General features: G+C 30.3%; 1 protein-coding gene across 5 annotated transcripts in view; it reads right to left on the bottom strand.

The window, feature by feature from the left end:
- Positions 1-24145, bottom strand: part of dnc (phosphodiesterase dunce) — a 286377-nt gene that overhangs the window by 35473 nt on the left and 226759 nt on the right. For all 5 annotated transcript variants that reach the window (XM_018549949.1, XM_018549950.1, XM_018549951.1 and 2 more), the window contains 3 exons: positions 13086-13187; positions 11993-12057; positions 10922-11034 (listed from right to left, as the gene is read on the bottom strand). In XM_018549949.1, the coding sequence (XP_018405451.1) occupies positions 10922-11034; positions 11993-12057; positions 13086-13187 (280 nt within the window). The remainder of the gene's footprint in view (positions 1-10921; positions 11035-11992; positions 12058-13085; positions 13188-24145) is intronic.

Below are 24145 nucleotides of genomic sequence, written 5' to 3'. Positions count from 1 at the left end.
AGGAATCATAGAATTTTGCACAAAATAAGGTTACACCAGAATACGATATCAAGTATTATTCAATACAGATATTATCGTTCCACGGATGTCGACTTCACTTCCAATAATCATTCAAGTACCGCTTATTGCTACATAAAATTATTTTCTACAATAGAATAATTTTATCGAATTATACGTATTTATCAAACATTCACGCGGTACTCATATTTAAGCTATTTAAAATGCTCCAAGTGTGTGTGTGTGTGTAATATATTTATATAATAATTCTTTGGTAACAAAAACTCCCATACAATTAAAAATTAACTTGGAAAGAAAAAGGGGCACTAGGAGTTAGGCGCAGATAACTTTACGCAAACGCTGATATTTTTATCAAGCAAACTTATTTATTACAAAAATTATTCTTACATGTTTCGGCTCATTTTTGAGCCTTCTTCAGAGACAATGGAAAGTTACTTAAATAAAATATAATTTAAAATTGACAAAAGGATTAAAAGATGTTTAAACACCGCAAGCTCCCCTACAACCGAGAAATAAAATTAGATGACAATTTTATCTTAAAGAACACAATAATATGCACGATAAAGGCAGAAAAGAAAAATTAATAAATAGAATGCTGAAATTCAGGGAAATAATTTCCCAGAATTTCTTAGAAAACTGATAATTTCGAAATTGGATTTATCATAACTACGATTATTTTACCGGGAGCGGGGAGGCTCTGCGCCTAACTCCTAGTGCCCCTTTTTCTTTCCAAGTTAATTTGTAATATATTTATTGTATCATCAGTTGCAGTTCTTATTTTAAAAAAACATCCAAATTAGCGAAACCTCAAGCTGAATCGCACGTGTAGCCTGCCAACGTTTCATACTATTTTGCAAATAATTAGTTCATTCATGACTTATAGTGAAGTCATGAATTATTATGTGAAGATGGTCTACGAGCGTTTTTTCCAAAAAAGGAAGAAGTCATGATTACATTGTCTTACATTTAATTAATATTAACTAATAAAAATAATGTACATTTCCACTTTTGTTTTGCGCAATTTATCAAAAAAAATATATAAAAATAAATAAATAGTTGTTATGATAAGTAAATAGTTGTCACAATTAGTCAGTCAAATAAATAAGTGACTAAAATGTTTGAAAGTTTATTGTCTTTCTAAAAGACGAAATATCTGAAGAACGATACGACTTAACGAGATTCTCGCATTATATTTTCTAATCAATAGACAGTTTATTAATACATAATGATGTGTAACGTAATAATGTGTAAAACGATTAAAATAATAGAATAAAAAAATTACCAACAATATCTTGTGCCAGTATACAGTGTATATGTATATACACATATGTAATTATTGTTAATTTTATGTTACTAAATATTTTTAAGATACAAAAATATTTAGTAACAAGAATATATAGTTGTTATAAAATGTTCATTTGATGTACACGTATAGTCCATTTATAAATGTCTTTCATACGATCAGTTATTTCAGAATAAAGTTATATCTTCAACTTGTAATGTAAAATTCTATAAATTAAAAATTAAATATCTGTAAAACGGTAAAAGTTTTTTTCTAGATATTATTGATATTATTACTAACTTTTGTATAACATGCATTATTAACTTGTCTTGTATTTCATTAAATGCGAGAACCTCTTTAACATAAACGATTCAATTTTCATACTATACATATAACACTTGCGAAAAATATTATAACTGTAAGACAAATAACGTTATATAAATTACACGTCATCGTTTAGTGTTATTTGATCGCTTCCGATCTGATAATGCAATCGGTAATGCATCTCGTAGATGATATTTAAAAGGATGATAGTCGAGCATCGGAAAATTTGAAACATGAATGTGTCACAATTGTAGAGTTTACAATATTAAAGCTGCACACATATTCTCACTTGGATTAAGTGTACGTTCGAGGACCCGTGAGTTTACACTAAAATGGCAGATGGTCACAATAAACCGATATACCATAAAGATAATAGTAGTGATCTCTTTCTGGGGTGAGCGTGCGTACCACGCTAACGAAAACCTCTCCTTGAATACGTCAAAGTTGCATTTACGTCATTTACTAAGAATTTGCTGCTCTCGTTATCTTTGGTTTGTAAAAGTCTTTTACGATAATGATATGATAATGATAGAAACCAATGGCTTAGTTATTTAAAATAATTTCGACATGCTTTCACGCATAAGACTGTAAATCCGTATAAGATTCATCACAGAAATAACGGATAGTAATGTCTTTTATGTTTTGTTCTAATGTATTGTATAATAAATTAACTTGGTAATTATTTAGAATATATGAGTAAGCTTCGATTGATCTAGAAGACGTATGTTGCTGAGGTCATGACCCTGAATAACTTCCAATAAATTTTATCCGTCGCTTGTTACTCGCTAAAAAGTTATTAACAAATAAAGTTGACAATATAAATTGTACTAAAATGACATTTACTTATTTACAATAATTTTAAAATAAATTTCTTACTTTAATAACCAAAATTTTCTTTAAAAACATTATTTTCTTATATATTTTTTTTTTCTAAAGCAGAAAAATGATTTTGTAACGACTCTACACAAAACGAGTTTCATCCCATCCTGCCAATGGGTGCACGACTTTCCACATGAAGCGAGTCTCATCCCATTTCCCTTTTTGTCAAGAGGCGTTCAAATTAGAGTGATATTTGATGAAATGTCGAAAATCATGTGCCTCGTAGTAGGAGAAAGGTAGAGTGAGGCTCACTTCAGAACGTGTTCGGATTCCCACCCGAGTGTTCCTCGAATATCATGTCATTCTTGTTTAACATTTGGTAAATAATAAGGATAGAAGGATACCTGGGTGGAACTCGGATGGAAATCTGAACATAACCTCACGTGGAAAGTCATTCGCCCTGTGGCAGGGGGGAGGTGGGGTGAGACTTGCTTCATGTGGAAAGTTGAACGTTCCAAAGCAGGAGTAGGGGGTAGAATAGTATTCAATGAGATCCAAACTCTGATTATTAATGATAACTAAATTATCTGAAAGTGCTCAATTCAGTTACGTTAATTGCATTATTCACTCGTTATTTTACATTATCACTTGCTTCTTAATGATCGAAAATAACGATTGAATTTGGCAAGTTGACAATTACAATGCGCTCACTCGTGAATACAATATGAGCATAGACAATACATGATTCCTAAGAAATTCGCAAGCGGTAAATTCAATAATATGAAAATAGAGTTACGTGTCTGCTGACATGACGTCGGTTAAGCAAAAACGATAGTTCAGAAACACGTCACGACGATAATATCTCAATTTCGCATTTGCGAGAAACTGTGTCCTTAAAAGTTTCTGTATTAATCGCAATAATAAGCTTGCGATCGACTTACAATTAATATAGAATTAGCTTAATGTATCTCTTTGAAGAGATGATTCTACACTCATATTATGAAATTGATTTCGCTCGAACTTACATGCATGTTAAAAAATTGGTATCAGGTTACAGAATTGATGTAGTCATTTTTTTTTATTCCACGAGTTGAATAATGAGCAATTCACGGGTTCGATTAGGCTAAAAAAAAACCTCTTCAATTGGTCAACAAATGCATTCAAAGAATATTATGGACTCATGGATGAAAAAGATAAGGCTGAGAAAAATTGATAGGCTCAAATAGAATATCTTCGATCGAGTGTATCGTCACGCGAGCGATATTTATTTGCGGATCGTTAAGATCTCAACGGATTCACGCATCATTGCTGCAAAAATATTTTCGTGGGAGATCGGCAATTTATTTACGTCGGGCAATCACGCGCGGCACGCATGATACACGAACGCTCGGCGATACGACGCGCGCACGGAGATTCCCTTGAACCTATATGGAGAAAAGGTTAAACGGTGTGATAGCGCTCATTTATTGGATCTTCCTCTCGAAACGATCGGCACTGTTAACGCCGCGATTTCTTTGGACTCACATCCGTTATCGTGCGTCAGCTAAAAGAATCCATCCGTCCGCGGGTTAACAATTAGAGCAATGCAAAGCACGTGAATGTCGGGCAATGATTCGTCGTTGCATTCTCCTACTCTCAATCCTACTATGTATATAACTCGCTTTATCATCATGACGAAATTATTCCCTAAGCTTTGAATTTTGGACAAGCGTCGAATTTTTGCGGCGAATATGTATAATATGAGAATTGTGTTAATAATGTGACTATACACAACTCCGCTTAGGTTTCGACTTGAGCAAGTCAATACTAGTTTTTTCCAGCAAGTGAACTCTTCGTACGCCACGTCCGAGCGATAAATGATGAAAATAAAACAAGCAAGACAGACTTTTTGCGCAACGGACCGTGAATGGCGATAATTGGTTCGAATCGTTGTGAAGTTTCACGGGCGATTGAGTGCGAAAAAACGTGAATAAATGTTTGACTAGCATTTCAAAAATGAGAAAGGTAGATTAATGCCGGGGTTACAGGTGGTCGATGACGATGGAAAATTTCCTAGTTTGCTTTACCGTTTCATGTAGCAAAACATTCGCAGTGGATATAGCGGCATTTTAATAACGAAGTACTGTAGTGATGTATTAAAAATAGTTCTGCCGCAGAAAATTCATTGCGCAGTTACAAAATAAAAACTGTTATATAATAAAGAAGCTACATATCTTTTCGGAGACCTGCTAAATAAATTATTAAATAAAAATAAAGTGAGCTTTACGAGAATAAGAGATTAGATAAAAATTAATTATTAAAAATAAATATATCTCAAGACTTTGTCTTTGATTATAATAAGAGATAAAAAGAGGGCATCTTTTATACTTATAATTTCTACAAAACAAATTCAACGCTTTGAATATACACATGTCCAATGAACCGTGTTCATTTACGTATGTTCAATGTTAATTCCATTATTAGTTACGGCATGCTGTACCGCAAATATAATATAACCGATCGGTTTAGTCGCATCGAGCTTAACGATGAGGTCGCAAGTTCTCGCTACCAATGTAGGTCAATTAATTCGAAGTATCGATTTTCTTTGAAGAGCAACGACGCTCACAACAGCATCTTTCCCAAAGGAATGCTCTTGGTGAATCCACTGTTTTCTTTCTCGTGAAACCTTAATCCAATGAGTTTGAGCAAAGCATAAATGTAAAAATGTACATTTGCATATAATATCATCATAAATCTTTCCTTTTTCTTGAAAGAGAACTTTCGGAATATTCGAATATGCATGCGAAGCTATAACATGGGATAAAACTTATTTTTATGTTGACCTTTCTGCGCGATTATCATCAAACTGGAGTAAATTTTACGAGAGCCATTCAAAAGGGTATATCATTATGAATACGATCATACGCGTCGCGGTAAATGCAAATCATGGAAATTTCAGAGAATCACCGAGTTTTAGTGGAGGAACGAAATAGTATATAAAAATGCAGATACGTGAAATTCTGTTCGAAATCGTTATTTTCTGGTTGGTCGACGAGCAGTTGGTCTTGGGCGGATTTTCAGAGCTGCATGAGTGCAAAGTGTGAAAATAAACTGTAAACGTATTCCACGTCAAACGTATAAACAAGTCGGCGTAAATCTGCCGAAGAGAATGTATTTCAGCTTGGTGTATAAGTGCTACTACGAAATTCTTAAGTAAATCAATCGCAGTTCCGATCGATTTACTTCAGAACCTCAATGGCGATTCTCGTAAGCTGTATCTCGACGGGGAAATCCCGAATCCCATCTAACAAAAACATGAGCCTCGGAGATTTTATTTTCACAAGTATATCACTGGACAGACTGAACAGCGATTTCAACAAAGAACGTGGGAAAGATTTTAACTTTCGTCACTTTATATTCGCATGATATATTGAGGATAAGATAAAATTTTCAAGCATAGGTTTTTCATTATTATACCGGATGTATAATATATAATGTTAATAATAATAAGCGCAATGTCGTTTCATTTTTAATATGCAGTTACAATATTCGCAACGAAGATTTCGTCGATTACGCACAATGGAATAAATTACGGCTGAAGTGATTCTATCCAGCGCCAGCCTCATGGAATCGATAAATTTACACATGAGCGCTTTGCGCGGCACCACTCCTGTCGATCTGTATGAGAAATCGGCCTCTGTGTGTAATTAAAGCACAGTATCTCAATGACTCGGTCACGTGCGCATAAATCTCGAATAAAATCTCGGCGCTTAATTTATCGTATCCGCTTTTGATGGTACAAACAATTTTAAGCGAAGTGCTGATAAACACAAAAAATTCGACCCAGGGTAACAGTCCCGTTCGGTATTAACGATTCGCAGGTCCCTGCCTTCTATCGAAACTAAAAAGAATATGAGCATCGATTCCTTTACGTCACGTATAGTCGGGTCAAGGTAGTGCATTTGTATGATGAGAAACGTGACCTAGAAGATTTAATGAAACGAGTGAAAGATAGGAAAGAAAATGTATGTAAGAAGTATATCAAAAATAAATTTGTCATTTTGAAAGAAAATTGAAATTATTTCTCAATCGAAATAAACAAATTGAGAATTATTATTTTATAATATTCATTTAAAATAAAATAATTCATATAAAATGTAAAATTTTTTATACTAATAGAAAGATTTATAAAACTAAAACTATTACAAATAAATAACATTAAAAAAAAAAGTGTATTTTTTCAAACAAGATTAATTATTCCTTCATGTCATAGTACAATACTAATTTAGTATCTAATTTTGTATTGGATAGTCACTATTAATTTTTAATTTAATTTACAAGCTTCCATTAAAATTTATTTTTCTGTCAATGTAATGGCTTTTTCAACTCCAATATATTTTTTTTATAAAACTTATGTGAAAATCGTGAAAACGTAATCGAGCAATGTGATATTCCATAAAAGCTAACTACTCATAAATCTCATTAAAATCGAATATTAAAGGAATATTGAAATATATTACGAAAATTATGATATTATGCTATTTGTTTAAAAAAAATTGTCAAACCGACTAAGAGTAGTTATAATGAGTCACGAGAACATAGTACAAATGCGTTATCATTGTTTGAAATATTGTTGCTTAAATTAGAATTGACAAGGTTAATGAAAATGTCGCTGTAAATAAGTTAAACATGTCAAGGACTTCATTATTTTCCAGAAATGAAGTTTCCACCTTTTAATTTCACGTACATATGAAATTTTGTTGAAACTAATTATTCAAAATGCTTACTTTTCCAATAGTCGTTTTTGTGATTTACTAGACACAATATAGTCTTTCCATGTAAAATATGGGTGAAATAATAAAGTTATAAAGTTAAAGATATTATAACTCAATAAATGAAGCAGCGCCGGTGTTCAATTTTTTCAACAAAAGTTGAAATAATAAGCAGCATAATGAATTGACGCAATTTTCAGTCATAAAAGCAATTCAACGTCGCATATCAGAAAAAAAAAACTTAGTAAAAATAATCAATTTTTAAATCATTCTCTTCATTATTACTTGTTAATAGCATTTCAGAGTTTCTGTCAAAAACATTTTAGCTTGACATGCACTTAAAATTGCTTTCCTTTATTATAATAATGACAAACAATTAGCAATTGACGTAAAATATTTACTACTTATTTTAATTTTTTAAACATTTATCTTTTGAAAGAATACCATACTTGATTTCAATTCTAAATGAGAAATTGTAAGAAACTACAAGCTTTCTCTATCTCAATAAGGATTGTCTTAATTTATCTGCCTTTAAACTTTCCTTTTTGCTAAACTAATATACACGTCACCTTACTTTTAGAATTCATTTACATACGTAAACGTCACTTTGGCAAACAAGGAACATTAGGATTCTTAGGTGAGTTATATGTACTTAAAAAAAGTAGATAACGTTTTTTTATTAATAACAAAAAAGTATAGAGTTGACGTAATATCAAAAAGTTATGTAAGTTAATTTTGAATTATAGACGTAACAAAATTATGACAACTGAAAATGGTACGCATTTTGTTCGGTCACCGTTTAAGTCTGCATATAAATAATTCATATAAAGATGAGAATAAATATAAGATATTTGGTTTAGAAGAAGAAAAACCGCTACAATAAATAAAACTGAAAAAAAGTGTATTTTGTTATATTTCTCTACACATATAAAAAAAGTTTATAATTATATTCAAAACATTTGCAAAATCATATCTTTTATACGAGCAATTCTAATAAATTACTTGATAAAAACGTAATACTAAAGAACGTTTAATAGTATAGATAAACAATGAAAGTGAAACAAGTAAAACATAATTATTTTCCGCAAATAAGTAAAAAAAATTACGCCATTATTTTCCGTGGATTACGTCATTAAAAATGGTATTCATTTATGATATTTATTGTTAACATTTTTCGCTTGTTTCTTAATTCTAATGCTTATAAGTACCGTAAGTAGTTTCTAATGAGTTTAAAGAGTCTATGTATAACTATTTACATTTTATCATAGTGAGAATTACAAAAAACGATAAAAAATTTGCTAATTTCATGACTAAATTAAAGCGATTAAATAACCACGAGAAAGCTCAAAGACAGAAAATCTTTAAGAACTTCTCCATCACTGGGAATAGTGATGACTCTGGAAAAATGGAGTTTTTGCTGTCAACTCTTTCAATTATGCATGTTATACTAAGTCGATACTATATTCGTTCTGTAAAGGTAGAAAGAATATTGATATCTTTTTGCAAATGAATCCTAGACATTGACGGTAGATTTTATAACCGAGATAAAATATTTACACAGTTATTTACGTTTTGCCCTTTTAAGATTTTTATATTTCCGTATTAATTTCCTAATAAACGCTCTAAAAAGAATTCGTGTTAATTGAACACCTACATGCTACACGTGGCGTTTCCGGATCAATCAAAATGTAAAAATAACGTTTAAAAATATCGTTCAATGTTGAAAAAAAGCAAAATTGCGTAACCGAAAAGACAAACAACATTTTCACCTAAACCAAGAAAAATTACGACGTTATATTTGTTTAAAATTTTAATAACCAACATTTTTACTCAATTATAGTCAAAGAAGTTTAATTACGTGGATTTTAGTTAAAGCTAAAACTGTTCAATAAGGAGTCTCAAAAAGATCCTTCTGGAAAAAGTGTTCGTATGAAAAAGTTCGCAGCTAAGACTAACATTCTTTGCACTTTCATCGCTGACTTCTTACATGCGACGTAAAGAAATAAGATTTAACTGAAATACGTCGAACCTCGCAATGCAATAAATATTCTGAATGCATAAAAGAATATTTATATTCACGCGAGGACAACTTCCAGTCTGCATGAGATAAATGAGAAAAGTTTCGTGCAAATTTCATTTTATCGGGAAATTTTTCGTGGCCTTGAAAACCATTTCAATAAAACGCAGACTTGAAAAAAAGAAAAATGGAAGAAATAATTCTCCTTTTGCCAATTGTCATTGTTATTTCAATTTCTCTCGCATTCTGTATTGTACAATTATACAGTTTAATCGCTAATATAAAATCGCTAAATACTCTTTGTTGTCACTTGTAGCTCAAGGGGCAAATAAATTGATCGCGTTCGCACTCAAATGATTTTGTTTTCACGCCGATTGTACCAACGCGTTTGTGGAAATTGGAAATTCTTCGACCGGAATTCAAACGATTAACGATCAACGTGGAAATTGCACGGCTAGAATATCGAGCACAGTCATTAAGAAACGATTGTTTTTGTCGCATATGAACAGATGTAAGTGTCTATTATCCATTAGCAAATAAATATGATCGCATTTTTAATGTGAAAGCGAATTCTTCGATATCGTAAAAAATCGTAAAATCAATAATTAACCTAATGAGTGTAACTAACGTTAAGTAAAGATTGGTTTCTGTCTTAACGACTCTATGGTATAATCAACACATATACTGTAAAAAATAAAATGTTAATTTTAACTCAAAGATGTTGAGTGGATTTTCTGAGACAAGTAAAAATGTCAAAATTAACACAAAAATGTTAATTAAAAAATTTTTACATTGTAAAACTACTCATATCAAATAATTCTGTATCATAAATTTTGCATTTGTGCACAAATAGAATAAAATTTTATTCTCTTCTTCGTAAAACTAAACAAAATTTAAGATTAAAAATCAAATCGCTAATGGCTATGATGCTGAATTTAGTTGTAAATGTGAACATTTCTTTTCATAGCTAGTTAATATTATCGTAACACAAGAAACTTCTTTGTTTTATTATGTAATTATCATTATGTAATTATCATTATGTGTACGTAAAATGAAAAGAATATAAAATGTACTCATGATGCAAAATTATTTTTATAATTTATTAAATCGAAATATACAGTAATTAAATTTAAAAATAATTATACCATATATACTAAGTTAATCAAAAAATGTGCGAAAAATTTTAATTATATACTCCGCGAGAAAATAATCCCAGACAACATGTCTAAAAAACGTCATAAAAACATCCTTTACACGTACATATGTTTAACAGATATCTAAAATACATCATGACGTCTTTTAAGCATGCGTATCGTCTGGGAATATATTTAAGACTACGTTATTTTAAATAATTCCAAACAGAAAAAAAGAAACTCTTTCAATTTCTAGTTTCGTAAATATACATAATTTTTCTTCTTAAATAACTCTTTTGGGTGAAAAATTTATTTAAGTATACAAAAGAATTTTTTCAAAGAATATTGAGATCTTTTCAATGGAATCGTATTCGTCTAACTTTTCCTGCTTAGAATCATTTGACTAACGCATTCCAAAAGCCAGACGGATTCCTCGCAAGACATTTTGTATATAGACGGTTATAACGCGAGACACAACCTCTTTGAGATTTGCAAAATATACTAAAAATCTAACGTTAAGAGAACATGTTGCGAAAGAGTATAGAAAAGGAAGAAATATAAGCGGATAAAGTCGTACCTTGAGGGATGCCATATCCGACACGGATCGATGAGTCTGAATAGTTTCCAACTGGTCTAAGCACCAGTCTAGTTCCTCTATCGTTTCTACAGCCAGCTTCATGAAGGGCTCCTCTGAAAAATTTGAAGAAATAAATTTAGTATTATCCAATATTTTCGCGTTCACTCTCTCTTTCTCTCTCATCGTAACAAGCAGTGAGTTAGCGTTGAAAGAATTTATCTACTGAAAAAATTAATTTGAATTTGATTGTGATTACAGAAGCGCTTCGGAATTTATCTTCGTATTTTCAAAGCTTGATAAAAATTCTTCAAAAATATATCATATGTGAAAAATATTTTAAAGCTTTATAAATAATGAATATAAAAAATAAACAGTACTTTATAAATAAAAGGGAAATGAGAATTCCACAAAGAGATAGTAAGAAACACACATTCAGCAATTATAATAACGAATGTATTCTTTAAGGAAAAATAGATTAAATTGTATACAAGTCTCATGATTTCTTTTAGTAAACCATACACGGAATGAATAACTATAATAATAGACGTGATCCAAAAACAGGGAATATAAAATTCTTGGCAGAAAGAAAGTATATATCATATTTCTTTGATATAATATTAATAAAGGGACAAAATACAGTTTTATATATTTTTGAAAAAAAATTGAAGTGCCCAAGCTTCGATTTATATACATAAAAAATCCCTAAGGGATGTCATGTAAAATAGAAATCGATGTTTAATAAGTATATAAGAGAATTACACGATATCGCTCCAATAACTTTAATGAAAAGAAAGAATAAATAGAAATTATCAGAACAATTATTCGATTGCTGATATAACGATAATCATTAAATTCTATTTAGAAGGAACTAATAACATTTTCTGTATATTAATGATACATGAAAAAAGAATTTAATTGTTATACTGAAATATATTAAATCAAATTAAATGAAGAATAAAGTACTGAGCATTTAAAATGAAATGCTAATATTTTGTGCAAATATGCACAAAAAGATTCATCCGGAAATAATGGAAGATGCAAAGTGAATTGTAATATCATATTATCTTTTACCTCCTGGCGCCAAAATCCGTGGCTGTGGCGTACTACTGCCCTGTTGGCCACTACTTCTTCGTGATCTGCAAAAACAATAAGTAAATTATAACTTAAGCTAGTTTTCGTGCGCGCGCGTATTCATAAACTTCTATACACTAACTAACTACATTGTTCACTCCGTTGTCATCTTTGAAGCTAAGAATGAGTCGTCATGCCAGGAGACATGGCGGTGAGTGGCTATTGTTTATTAATTATACTCACACATATGTAAATCACATTAATAGTCACTGCTCAAGTCAAAATTATAATTTATAATAAATAATGAATACTAAATAATGAATAATAAATAATAAATAATGAATAATAAATATAATGAATATAATGAATAATAAATATTATACTATTTGATAATTTAATAAAATGAATGAAGAAAATTACTGTGAGACGATATTTTCATGTAAAGCATGAGACAATTTATAAGCATCGATAATAGAGAGAGAGAGAGAGAAATAAGGAATAATAATTTCAACCTAACACTATCAGAAACCATGTATTGGTATACAGTTTCTGTAACGTTGATTTTTCTCTGTTCCTATATGTATACTTTTTAATTGAGTCTTCTCACGTGACACATTTACGTGATACACTCAGGTCACATGGCACACTCATAATAGGCACACATATGCATATGGAAATGTCGATTCAAATGCATTTTTATCTCTTTTTATCACATGTAAAATTGACGGAGTGAGTCAATCTAGTTAATATATGTACAGAAGCCTGTACTTCTCTCTGTATTCAAAATAATAATAAGCGACGAATGTTACTGTATTTATTTAATGAATTTAATATGATCTATTTATTTTTTCAACAAAAAACTTCTTATAAAGGTTTATAAAGATGCAGTAACATCATTTATAAAAAGTTTTATATAAATATTAGTACATATTAAACTGATTATCTATTTAATGAATAAAATATTAATATTAAAAAAATTAATATAATTTTATTAGACATAAAATCCGCGTTCTGTCATTATTTATCTTTGTGTTGTATAGTTATTAGGCTAGACTTATACATACTATAGTGTATAGTGTATTAATCTACTTACTTGTTCGTCGGTACATTCGTGAGCGACAAGAAATTATTCCTGACCGAGCGTAAAGAAGCAAGAATCTGTGCGAAGGGTGTAACGATGAGATCCTCGCCATGGCTGCAATTGAAAGAAAAGGCATAGTTCATCATTGATGTTTCATTGTTCCACTGAGGTATCAGGAGGGTCGGGTTTTAATGGCCTTGCTATGAATTATTTGCAAAAGAGAGTTAGCGTCTACTTCGCTTTACAGTAAGTTGCATGCACGCTTAACAGCACTACAAACTGATTCTGTTTTCACGCTCATACAGACCTATACACTAAATATGTACAACAGACACAGACACATGCATACATTGACGCGCATTTCGTATCCAAAAATCGTCAAATCGAGGATCAAAGAAAAAAAAGAGAAAGCAAAACGCGTTCTGCGAAGCGCGTGATTTCAATTTAATTTAATAAATCTGCATTTCTTTTATGACGAAAAGTAATAGGCTGCTTTGCATAAAATTGCGACTCTTATGGCGATCAAATAAACTATATATATATAAACTATATATATATACTCTTCGATATTCTAGAGATAAAAACAAACGAATTACGCGCCAATACGAAGAAATATATTCCTATTTGTTGAGAGATATTGCGGGGCTTCTCGCACGCGTTCGCAAGCTCGAACCGTAAATGGATTCCAAGTAATCCTAATAGTTCAATAGTATCCTAATAGTTGAATGCGAAACAAACATTTGATCACAGCGAATGATGAAGGATTACGTTGAAATTTCGAAGAGACAACGATATTCATGTTTTTAGTGTTCCTACAATAAGAGTTAGGATAATAAAGTCACAATTTTTTATTGGTTACTGAAATTCGCTATATACAATAGCTATTATAAAACAATTGCGAGTTACAAGCGAGTTGCAGATATTCATGTGTTTGATGTTATCCTTTATGTTTGCCTCATTATTTAGAGCTGGTAGTATACGTTTACACGAGACTTGTTAAAAAATGTTATTTCTAACCATACCATACTCATTTAACCAAACTCAGCTATACATGACTGATATGTTCTATTTTTTAAATATTTTCTATATCGTTTACTGTATCTATAGTAGTAATCAACTTATATGTATATGACCAAATCAGTATTACCAACGTAAATTTGATTGTTAAACAGTTTGTCCTAACTCTTATTACAGGAATACTACGTATTTTCAATTTCATTTATTTATCGATTATACAACAACCTGTTACTTTACAATAAAATAAGATAAAACAGCGATTATGAGTCAAGCGCGATTATATATTGGAATACATAATTTATACCTTCTAATACTATTCCTTGATTCTTTATCCGTAACGTTTCGACTCTTTTTCGAATCATCATCAAATAATGGTATAAATAACAGAATTATAAATTATTGACAAATTGTTAAATCTTCTGAGAACAGGCGGTAAGAAACTTCTTGACAAAAATGTCACAAAGATGGGCATCAATAACCATTACAGCAGACATAAATTCCACTGTGATAAATAGATGGAAAAATAAATAAATCAAATTTTTGTGATGTGAGATAAAAAGAAAAGAAAAAACTTACCGCCGGATCTACAGACGTTAACGCCTGAATTACACATTAATAGTTAGAACATTAAAAATATATGAAAGACATCGCAGATTTTGTGAAGTTTGTATAATGACGTTAAACGGTAAAATAAGACAGTTAAATTATTGTATCATTTTTATTGCACTGACGCAATTTCAAACAAATGTTCAATTCTAGCCAAATTGGATCCCTCTACGAATACCATATGCTACGTCGACTTGAATTTTATCTCTTTTGGTTCCCACGAGAACTTATACCTCCGGAATATACTACTGTAATATACCTGTACCACTTTCCTCTCGCTCGCCGTTTGCTTCCTGATTACGCGACGTGTTTTCGATTCCTCTACATATCTAACAGTTATGTACGTTACATTATACCTCATATGACCCATTTTTTAAAATCCCCAACAATCGATAGCGTGTGTGGATTAATACGGTTATTTTTCGTAAATTCCAGATACTACCGAGGTGACATAAAGCAATTGCGATTACTTATTTTATACTGTTAACGACAATATTGTGCGCATAAACGTGCATGCATATAATGTGCAAGATTACAGAGGATTTTGCATCAGACAGATCTTAAGCCCACATCCTCTTGTGTAGACATACAATTAATAATATCTCCCGGTACTAACATTAGACAAATATCTACGACAATGTTACGTATTATATTCCTCAATCTAGAGTATACGTGGAACAATAAACTCAACAGATTATAAATATCAATTTTGATATTTTTCAACAGATTATATCTTTTATCAATCTCTCAAACTCACAAATTATTTATACTAAAAGTCAAGAAAAATTGACTTTATTTTGATGTCATGAAAGTCAAAGTGATGATTTTTTGTTACAAGATTTGACTGTTTATTGACGTTGAAAATCAAAATAAGGTCATTTTGATTTTTTTATCGGTTTTTATGTGTTTTTTGGATAATCGATGAAAATAGTGTAAGTTAGAGACTTTAAAATACTCAAGTAAAATACTCTGCACTATTTTATCTGTGTGTTATGATTAATTTTACTTTTCGCTGAAAAGTATCCTTCGAAAAACTGCTGCATGTGTCGCAATCGATCATTACTTGAAAAAAGAACTAAAAACGATATCGTTCCAGATTTAGTTCGCGCACTTCCTTCTCGTTTCCGCAACGATGTTTCCTGCGTGCATCGTGCCCCAGTAAAGGAAATATATTTCCTGAAAATTGTACATAACGTACGCGAGAACTCGGTGGTAGTACGGTAATCAGCAATCATTATTCATCCCATGCTTTTCTCCCATCTCTCCCGCGAGAGAAAATTACGTTATTCCCTCGAGAACAATATCGTGGGAACTGAATAATTTTGGCAGTTATCCATTTCTCCTTCCAGTGAAATTATCGCGAATGATTTTTTTGCAACGAGAATCTCGAAAATAATGTAAACATTGTCATTAAATAATTACTAATCAACGTTGCTTGTTCGATGTCAAGAATAGTGAATAAATTGTACTAAAAAATAAAATAGATAATAATAACGCGAACTAACATTATATTGTAATTTGAAATCTGTTTTTAATTTATTATATTTACGTTATAATGAGATAATTATATATAAAGACGGCTATTGCAATATACTACTTGCAGAGAACTTTATTATTATTGTATTCTCTCTGGCAATCCGTCAAAAAATCGCGCGTAAACGTGTACGCAATTAACTTAATATAATTATAGTCATGAGATAATTATAAACTCGTACTTTAATACTTCTGGATATAATATCTCAATTTGTTTAAGTTATAATTGGATAAAATTATATAAAAGATATTACGATACTTCATGTTGCACTCTATTATTATGTTGCATTCTTGCGATTAATCAAGAGATTCGGTACGTCCGTACTAAATACGTATATATCAATAGGTTAATTAATTATGATATAATTATGATAAATTTGTTTTAAATTACTGCTGGATATAATATTCTAAACAGAACTTTTTGTTCTTAAGTATTAGTGTATATTATAATTGCAATGTACAGACAAGAATCTCTATCTAAAATTAAACATCGTGAATCGCAGTCACGAGGTTGCCTATACAAAAGTTCATTACTTAATACAAACAATAATAATTAGCAATGTACAATATGCTACTATCATGATAGCAAGATAATAACAATGTTTGTTACACTGATTACGTTGAAATATGCACAATTTCGGAATGTGCATTGAAGGATTATAAGTAATTCTAATTAATTACACAGACCAAACGAGATAAGTAGTAATAAAAGATGCTTAGTCAAAAAAAGTGAGAATAAATGGTATACCAAGAGAAGTGCGTCAACAAATACGTGTGGTTAAATTAATTATTAAATTAAGACGCACAATGTGTGGATTAATTTTATTATTATCGTGCAAAATTAAAAAATTTTATAATTAAATATATGAAATATCTCTGTGTTAAATATCACGTGAATTTATAGGGATGAGAATTATAAATTAATACGCTGTACGTCAAAAGATATAGAATATGTTTTAATAGAAATCATTTTGTATAGAATTATGTATAGGCAAATTTGTAATTATATATACATATAATATACATATAATGAAGTTATATATTCTCTATGAATATCAGAAAGGTCATAAGTTATGGAAAATGTCGATGGTCTTCTACATATATCACATTCGCATTAAGTTATTTAAAAAAGAATTTTACATCAATAACTAGACGCCAGAATCTATAATCATGATTATCAAACGCGTTAATAAATAAAAAAAGACTATTTTCCCATGTCATTTAAAATAGCAGCTTAAACAAATCTTAACAAAAGTAAATGTTATCAGGTTGATATACGAATGCATAACAATTATATAAATAAAAAAGATGTCCGAGCTAAATATGTTAGTAATTATCCTAAGTTAAGATCTTTGAGAGAAATCGATACTTTGTTTGTCAATTCTGGTCGATTTAAATTTATAAAAAAATAAGTAAAAAACAAATCCGACTTCTATGATGATAAAAACTTATTAAAAGCTTTCACAAGAATTTTTTAATGATTTGTATACAATCTGATACAATATAAAAATTTGCATTAAAGCTCTAAAATTCGGATCCTTTTTTATTTATGTTGATGAAAAATTCTATAATATATAGCCGACGGAGAGTTAATAATGTTTTATAAAATAAATTTACTTACTACACATAAATTAACATTAAAAATTATTCGTTTCCGTTTTATTAATATTTTTGCTTTCTTTGATGCATTTCTTGAAATGAAAATAAAAGTAAGTACAAATCCTCTCCAGTAATGAAAAAAGAAATAAATTTCCATCACAGTGATTTAATTATATTTTGCTATGAGAAAAAATATTGAGTGGTCGAAGAGAAGAAAAACATTCTCCTTATTCCTTCTCGCGATAATAAAATATTGCGGTATAAAATAAAGTTTATATGTCGGTTCTCAGAAGTGAGGGTATAGCAAAAACGCAACATTTCAAATACGCAAAAATATGTTTTATCAAGAAGTATGTTATCACTGTAATATCTATTGCGTGGGGTAGGTTACGAGATTATATAAAAGAATTTCATCGCGTTGTATACATGCTGGCGCGGCAACATTGTCGCGCGGCAACATAGTTTAACTCATTTTACTCGAAAGAGGAAAGAGACGGGTTTTTCCAAAATACATGACGCGTTTCCTTCCGCCACCATTTTCAAGACAAGCATATAATCGCTCAATATATACGTCTGAAGAATAATATCACGGGAAAAATGATTTAAGAACAAGATTAAATTTCATATATCTCTGCCGTATGTCATCGGTTTATGTTATGATATATAAGAACGCTTTTATAAGGTTGACGTTGTAAGCCGAAAATAAACAAGCTCGACCTACCCAAGTGAATTGCCCAAGTAAACTGTTACTAGTGCTACTAGCAAAGGGCAGTCATACTGTATTCTAAAAACGCTCATCGTAATTCTCTTTAAACATCGAATGGTAAACACGGAAGCCGCCGAGTTCCCGATATGTGTCATGAATGGAGTCATCAAAAGAACTGGCGAGCGTAAAAATATATGAGAACGGCATTCCACGAATTCCTGGGCAAGCGGGCGACTTTTCATCTTGTCGCGGGTCAAACATGAGCGGCAATAAATTCCAATAAATTGCGAGTGGATAACTGTGCAATCATGTCCAACTGCAAACTTAAAATTTGGAATTCTAGCATCAGCTGTGTGTGTGCAAAATGTTTTGAAGAATGAGTACCTCGTGCTTTCGAGATCCACGTTTCTCGCTCTCATGAAGAATCTCTCTAATAAAGAATTTTTTTACGTAATTTAATCTTAATTTCATAATAATTCGTACTATCTTTACTATTAAATTGTCGAGAAAAGAAATCTAATTTCCATTTAAAATACTTAAAGAATCTCATGCAATAAAATTCGAAAGAAAACATAAATAAAGAAGACAGTGATATTTGTTTTTCTCTTCGTTTTTATCTTTGTTTGCTTTACATTTTTACAAAATGCATGCAATAAGCAATAAAACTCGACTAAAACATCAGATTTCCGATACTGAGCACGATAGCATTACTTTTTCTCTTCTTTCTCTTTAGAAACAAAATTTCAGTATTTTATGTAAAAATTATTATATCCAGCTAACTTTTCTTCGAGTAGCAGCAGCATTACTCTGTATTCACATCCGGCTTTGTATTGATTGCGCCTTCTCTTTTATTGAAAAACATCTCCAGTGGTAAAATTCATATTTCCGAATTTTAGAGAAATAGAATAAAATAAGAAGCGCATACACATATCTGAAGTTTTAGGTTTCTATTAAATTTTTATAATTATTAACTTTTTTTATTACCTGGAAACAAATTCTTTTTTTTTTATGAAAACGTGACGAAAAGTCGTTCTTTTTCAGAAACTGTACGAACTCTCTAAATTTAAATCAGTAGATAATCACCGATATCAGTGCCAAGTATGCCAATCAGTGAATGAAATGTGAGATCCCTAATCTAACAAACTTTTATTATACGATCTAACTGACCTTGTTTTAGTGGATAAATGCAATAAATGGTATTGGAAGATTCAAATTAGCATGCATATATTAGTATTTTAGGTATATAATGCTAAAACTTTCTTTCTTTTTTAGTTGAACTTCACTGATTATGCGGTACCAAGTATGTCACTGGATAATCACTGACTATCTTATACCGATTCAGATTTAGAGAGAATAAAAAATAAAAAAAATGAAACTGAACAAATAATTAGCTGGATGCTCTTATATTTATTTTCAATAAAATTGCAAACTTTAATATTATTATTGTTTCAATATTATTATTAAGATCGATTTTGCAATGAGTTTTGTATATTTATACATAACAGTTTTGTATGTATATGTTAAACATTTATGATAATATTATTTTAACAACGTTGCTAATTAGCAATACCGTGTTATTGACTGAGCAAATTTCTAATTAATGATATGAAATATTAATTAGCTTTATAATCACTGAATAGCACCGTTTAATCATCACTGAATGCTTCTTTCATCAGTGTTTTCCGACGTTTCAATATACTAGTGGCTTTTTGTACAATACAACTGAAATTGCAGAAATGTTCGTTTAATGTTAGTGTGAACCCTGTCAATCCGTACAGCGAAAAGCATTTTCCTTTCACCGTGGGAACCGTATTTTCTTATAAACCGCGGCGCGAACCATTCAACGGTTTTTTTTCTATGCGTCAGAGCGGCAAATAGTTCCTATGATGGTTATTTTCTCTGATCGATAGGATCAAATCGGTTACTATAAGAAAATACGAGAAAAGAATATTAAGTATCAGTTATTGCGTTTCGATTACAAATACTTTAAAAGCTATATATAAGAATGATTATGTAAATTTAAAGAAAGCATGAAAAAAGCACGGAACAAAAAATCAATATAGAAATATTGTATTCATTATATATAATTTTAAATGCTACAAAATTATCGTCGCGTATAAATCACCGTGTGAATTATATCTTTCCTGTTTTGCGGAATATTCACATTGCAGCGTGGCAAGGTATATCCGACAATTTAATAGCAAATAATAAATTAATTGTTACGGATGGACGACTGTTGCACGCGAACCTGATGTAACAATGTAATAAAATTATTTCGAACATGGCAATTGATCTACATATATTTATGAGAGAATCCATCTGTATTGATAGTAAATCAATAGTTTACAGGTAATATTATACAATTAAGGAAACTGATAGACAAATATTGTGATTACGTAAACAAGTACAAAAGTGAATTTTGGAATGCAGACAAGATTAAAGCGTACATAATCGTGTTGCTCTAAGCCAGATAACGCCAGAACGTTCTGACAAACTGACAAGCAAGCGGAATATGAAACGCAATATTCGCTGAATAATATCTGATTATCCGGTGGACAGTGCTGTTCGCGAACCGCAGAAATTTGAATTCCGATCATTCAATGCCTATATCAATGCAAAGCAATTACAAAATAATATATGCCTAACAATTATAAAAATATACACCATATGTAATTAATATATTTCATATAAATTCGTGATTTTTTGCGACGAAAAAGATCAATGATGCAAATTCAAGAAATTTAGGGAGACTTACATAATACCACGCAAATTATGTGTCAAGTACGCAATAACAAAAACGAAAATTATTTAATGAATGTGCTGTTAACACAGTCCGCTAAACTTTCGTTGTTTTCATTTTGAATAACAAGCAGCACAGCATATAAATTTCTAATACACAGCTTACAAACTTCGCTTGATTATATACAGCTTGAAAATTTCCAATCTGCTTTTCAAGGAGAAACTATCGTTAGCATTCTCTCAAAATTGCACGTTAAATCATACATACAGGTTTTAATAAAATTTTGGCTTATTTCCAACTAATTCCGTTAAATTTTTCGTCACAATTTCCTTAAAATTCCAAGGAAATCAAGTCGAACAATCGTGTAAATTGGTAATTTTCACGTGTTAACGTTAAGTATACGTTGAAAAAAGATTTAATATTTGGCTGACTAATCCTAAGAAAATATTTCCTGATAATTTCGAATAAATATTTACTAATAAGAGAATATTTATTATAAACATATATTTTTTTATATAATACAAAAATCATCAATTTGATTTAATAACTATCTTTTTCATTGAGAAAATATTTATTTACTGCAAATAAATATTTAATTATAATAGTAAATATACTATTAAAAAAAATACATATTAAAATTTAGTAAATTTTTTCACTGCAGTAAATTAGGCAATGTATTCAAGACAAATTCAAATCAACAAGTAAAACTTTATGGTTGTCGAATCGTATTTGACGAACATAAATAAACTTTTCATTAAAAATATCATATCTTTTCAAACTAAATTAATTGATATTTCATTACTGCTCGAATAAATATGTCTAATACTTTGAAATAAACATTCAAAATGTGTTCATCAATTCGAAACCAATACCCATGAATTCAAAAAAAGTTTGATTGAATATAAATTTCACTAAAAAATTAATAATCGCAAAATTGAAACGTTTTATTTTTAAATAAAGTTTATGTAGACCAAGTCTATTCATATAAATATTTTACATTACAGAGAATCAATATTAATAAATATACCATGGCTATTTAAAAATATTTTAGAGATGATGCGATAACGTTTCACTATAATATCGTTATTCAAGATCAAATTTTCTACACAAACGATCCATCTTTACTTGTATCACCACACTACACACAATCCTAATATATGTTTTTCTACAATGACGTAAATCTTTACCTTGACCTCGTTCTGATGCATGCTCTCATTAATTCACGCATTGATTCAGTATAATTACCGCGTTTAATATAATCATCGTGTCTTGTGTCGTAATCTAACATAAGAATCCCGTTAGGAATCGCGTGGTCTCAAAATAGAATCCAGACTGTTTTATACATATGTACATATATATCCTCAAATAACATCCGATAATCAAGCAGGAATAACGATAATTCTGCGAGAATAACGATCCGCGCGTCGTTATCCATAACTCGTGGTTGGGACACTAGCCAACAGAATGATGTGTTTCGCGTATCTGAGTGTGAATCAAAAGCATCACATACGGTCGCGAAATTCCGTCCTGGCTGGCTATTTTCCAAAAGGCGCGTCTATCCTCAACGTGACGTCCGTTAATCAGATTTGCTTGTATAGTATTATACTTACCGAATGGCATGGCGCGCTAAAGGTATTCCAAATTGATATACTGCGGCCTAATAAAACTAGAGCGAATTTCCGCAGGCTTTTTCCTTGAACGTCTGCCAATACGTTTTGTTGCGCAATAATCAAAGACATGGTATAAAAAAAGAACGTATGAGACGCCAGAAATAGAGATCGCAAGATGAGCTTCACTTTTTAAGGAAGTATGGTATATATCATAACTTTTAGAAAAATTTTTTGTTTTATTATGAATCAAAATTTTGCTGTAACGACAAAAATTTGAACTTCTCGCTAGAATGTCTAATACTTTTCGCAATATTACTTATATCATACTTAAGATCCCTAAATAATTATTTTGATGGTTTAACAAAATTATTTTCAGTAATTAATTTTTTAGATATTTTAGCAAAATCGTTCAAATTCGAAACGTACCGAACAAATATTAATTAAAGTGTAACGAACAAAACTGTAATTGTATACAAACTATGTATTTAATTGTAAACATATATTTTTGTTATTTACAAAGCAAAGAAATTATTTTGCAAAAGCAACTAAATTTTTTGATTATATAAATGCTTCAATTAAATACATAATTTTGCAACTACAATGTCATAATTTTTATACACAAATAAAAAGAATGATTTTGCTAAAATATCTAAAAAATTAATTAAACATTGAAAATAATTTTGTTGAACCATCAAAATAATTTGTAGGGATCTTAAGTATGATATAAGTAATATTGCGAAAAGTATTGACATTTTAGCAAGACATTTTAACTTACCAAGGCGTATAAGGTAGGCTTCCACTACAATGCCTTACTGATGAGTCCAGTAGTGGAAGCCGGGACGAAACGATAAAAAAATTATGTGGTATTCTTCGCAATATATAATATTAGTTTAAATTATCAGATTTTGATTTTAAAATTGTAATTTGACTCTTATTCGCTCTGTTTAACGTATTAATTTTAGCAAGAAGTTCAAACGTTCTATATTTATATAATTATTTTGGTCCAACAAAATAATTTTCATATCTGTATCTAATTAAATTTTTAGATGCTCCAACAAAATCAACTTTTCCGTATAATATTTCGAAATAAGAATATGTTATAAATAATGTGCAGCGCGCGGAAAAATCTTGGCTGGCTAATATTAATTTGCTATATCACTATATCTTTTTAAACAACTTATTCAAATTTATCAAAGTGTCGACGAGATTTGACGGACTTGCACGATTCGCTCGAGCGTCAAATCTTTTCAATAAAGTATGT

The sequence above is a fragment of the Cyphomyrmex costatus genome, unplaced genomic scaffold (assembly GCF_001594065.2).
Source record: "Cyphomyrmex costatus isolate MS0001 unplaced genomic scaffold, Ccosl1.0 scaffold91, whole genome shotgun sequence".
Lineage (NCBI taxonomy): Eukaryota > Metazoa > Arthropoda > Insecta > Hymenoptera > Formicidae > Cyphomyrmex > Cyphomyrmex costatus.
The sequence above is the reverse complement of the archived record's forward strand: the minus strand, read 5'-3'. Positions and strand labels throughout refer to the sequence as shown.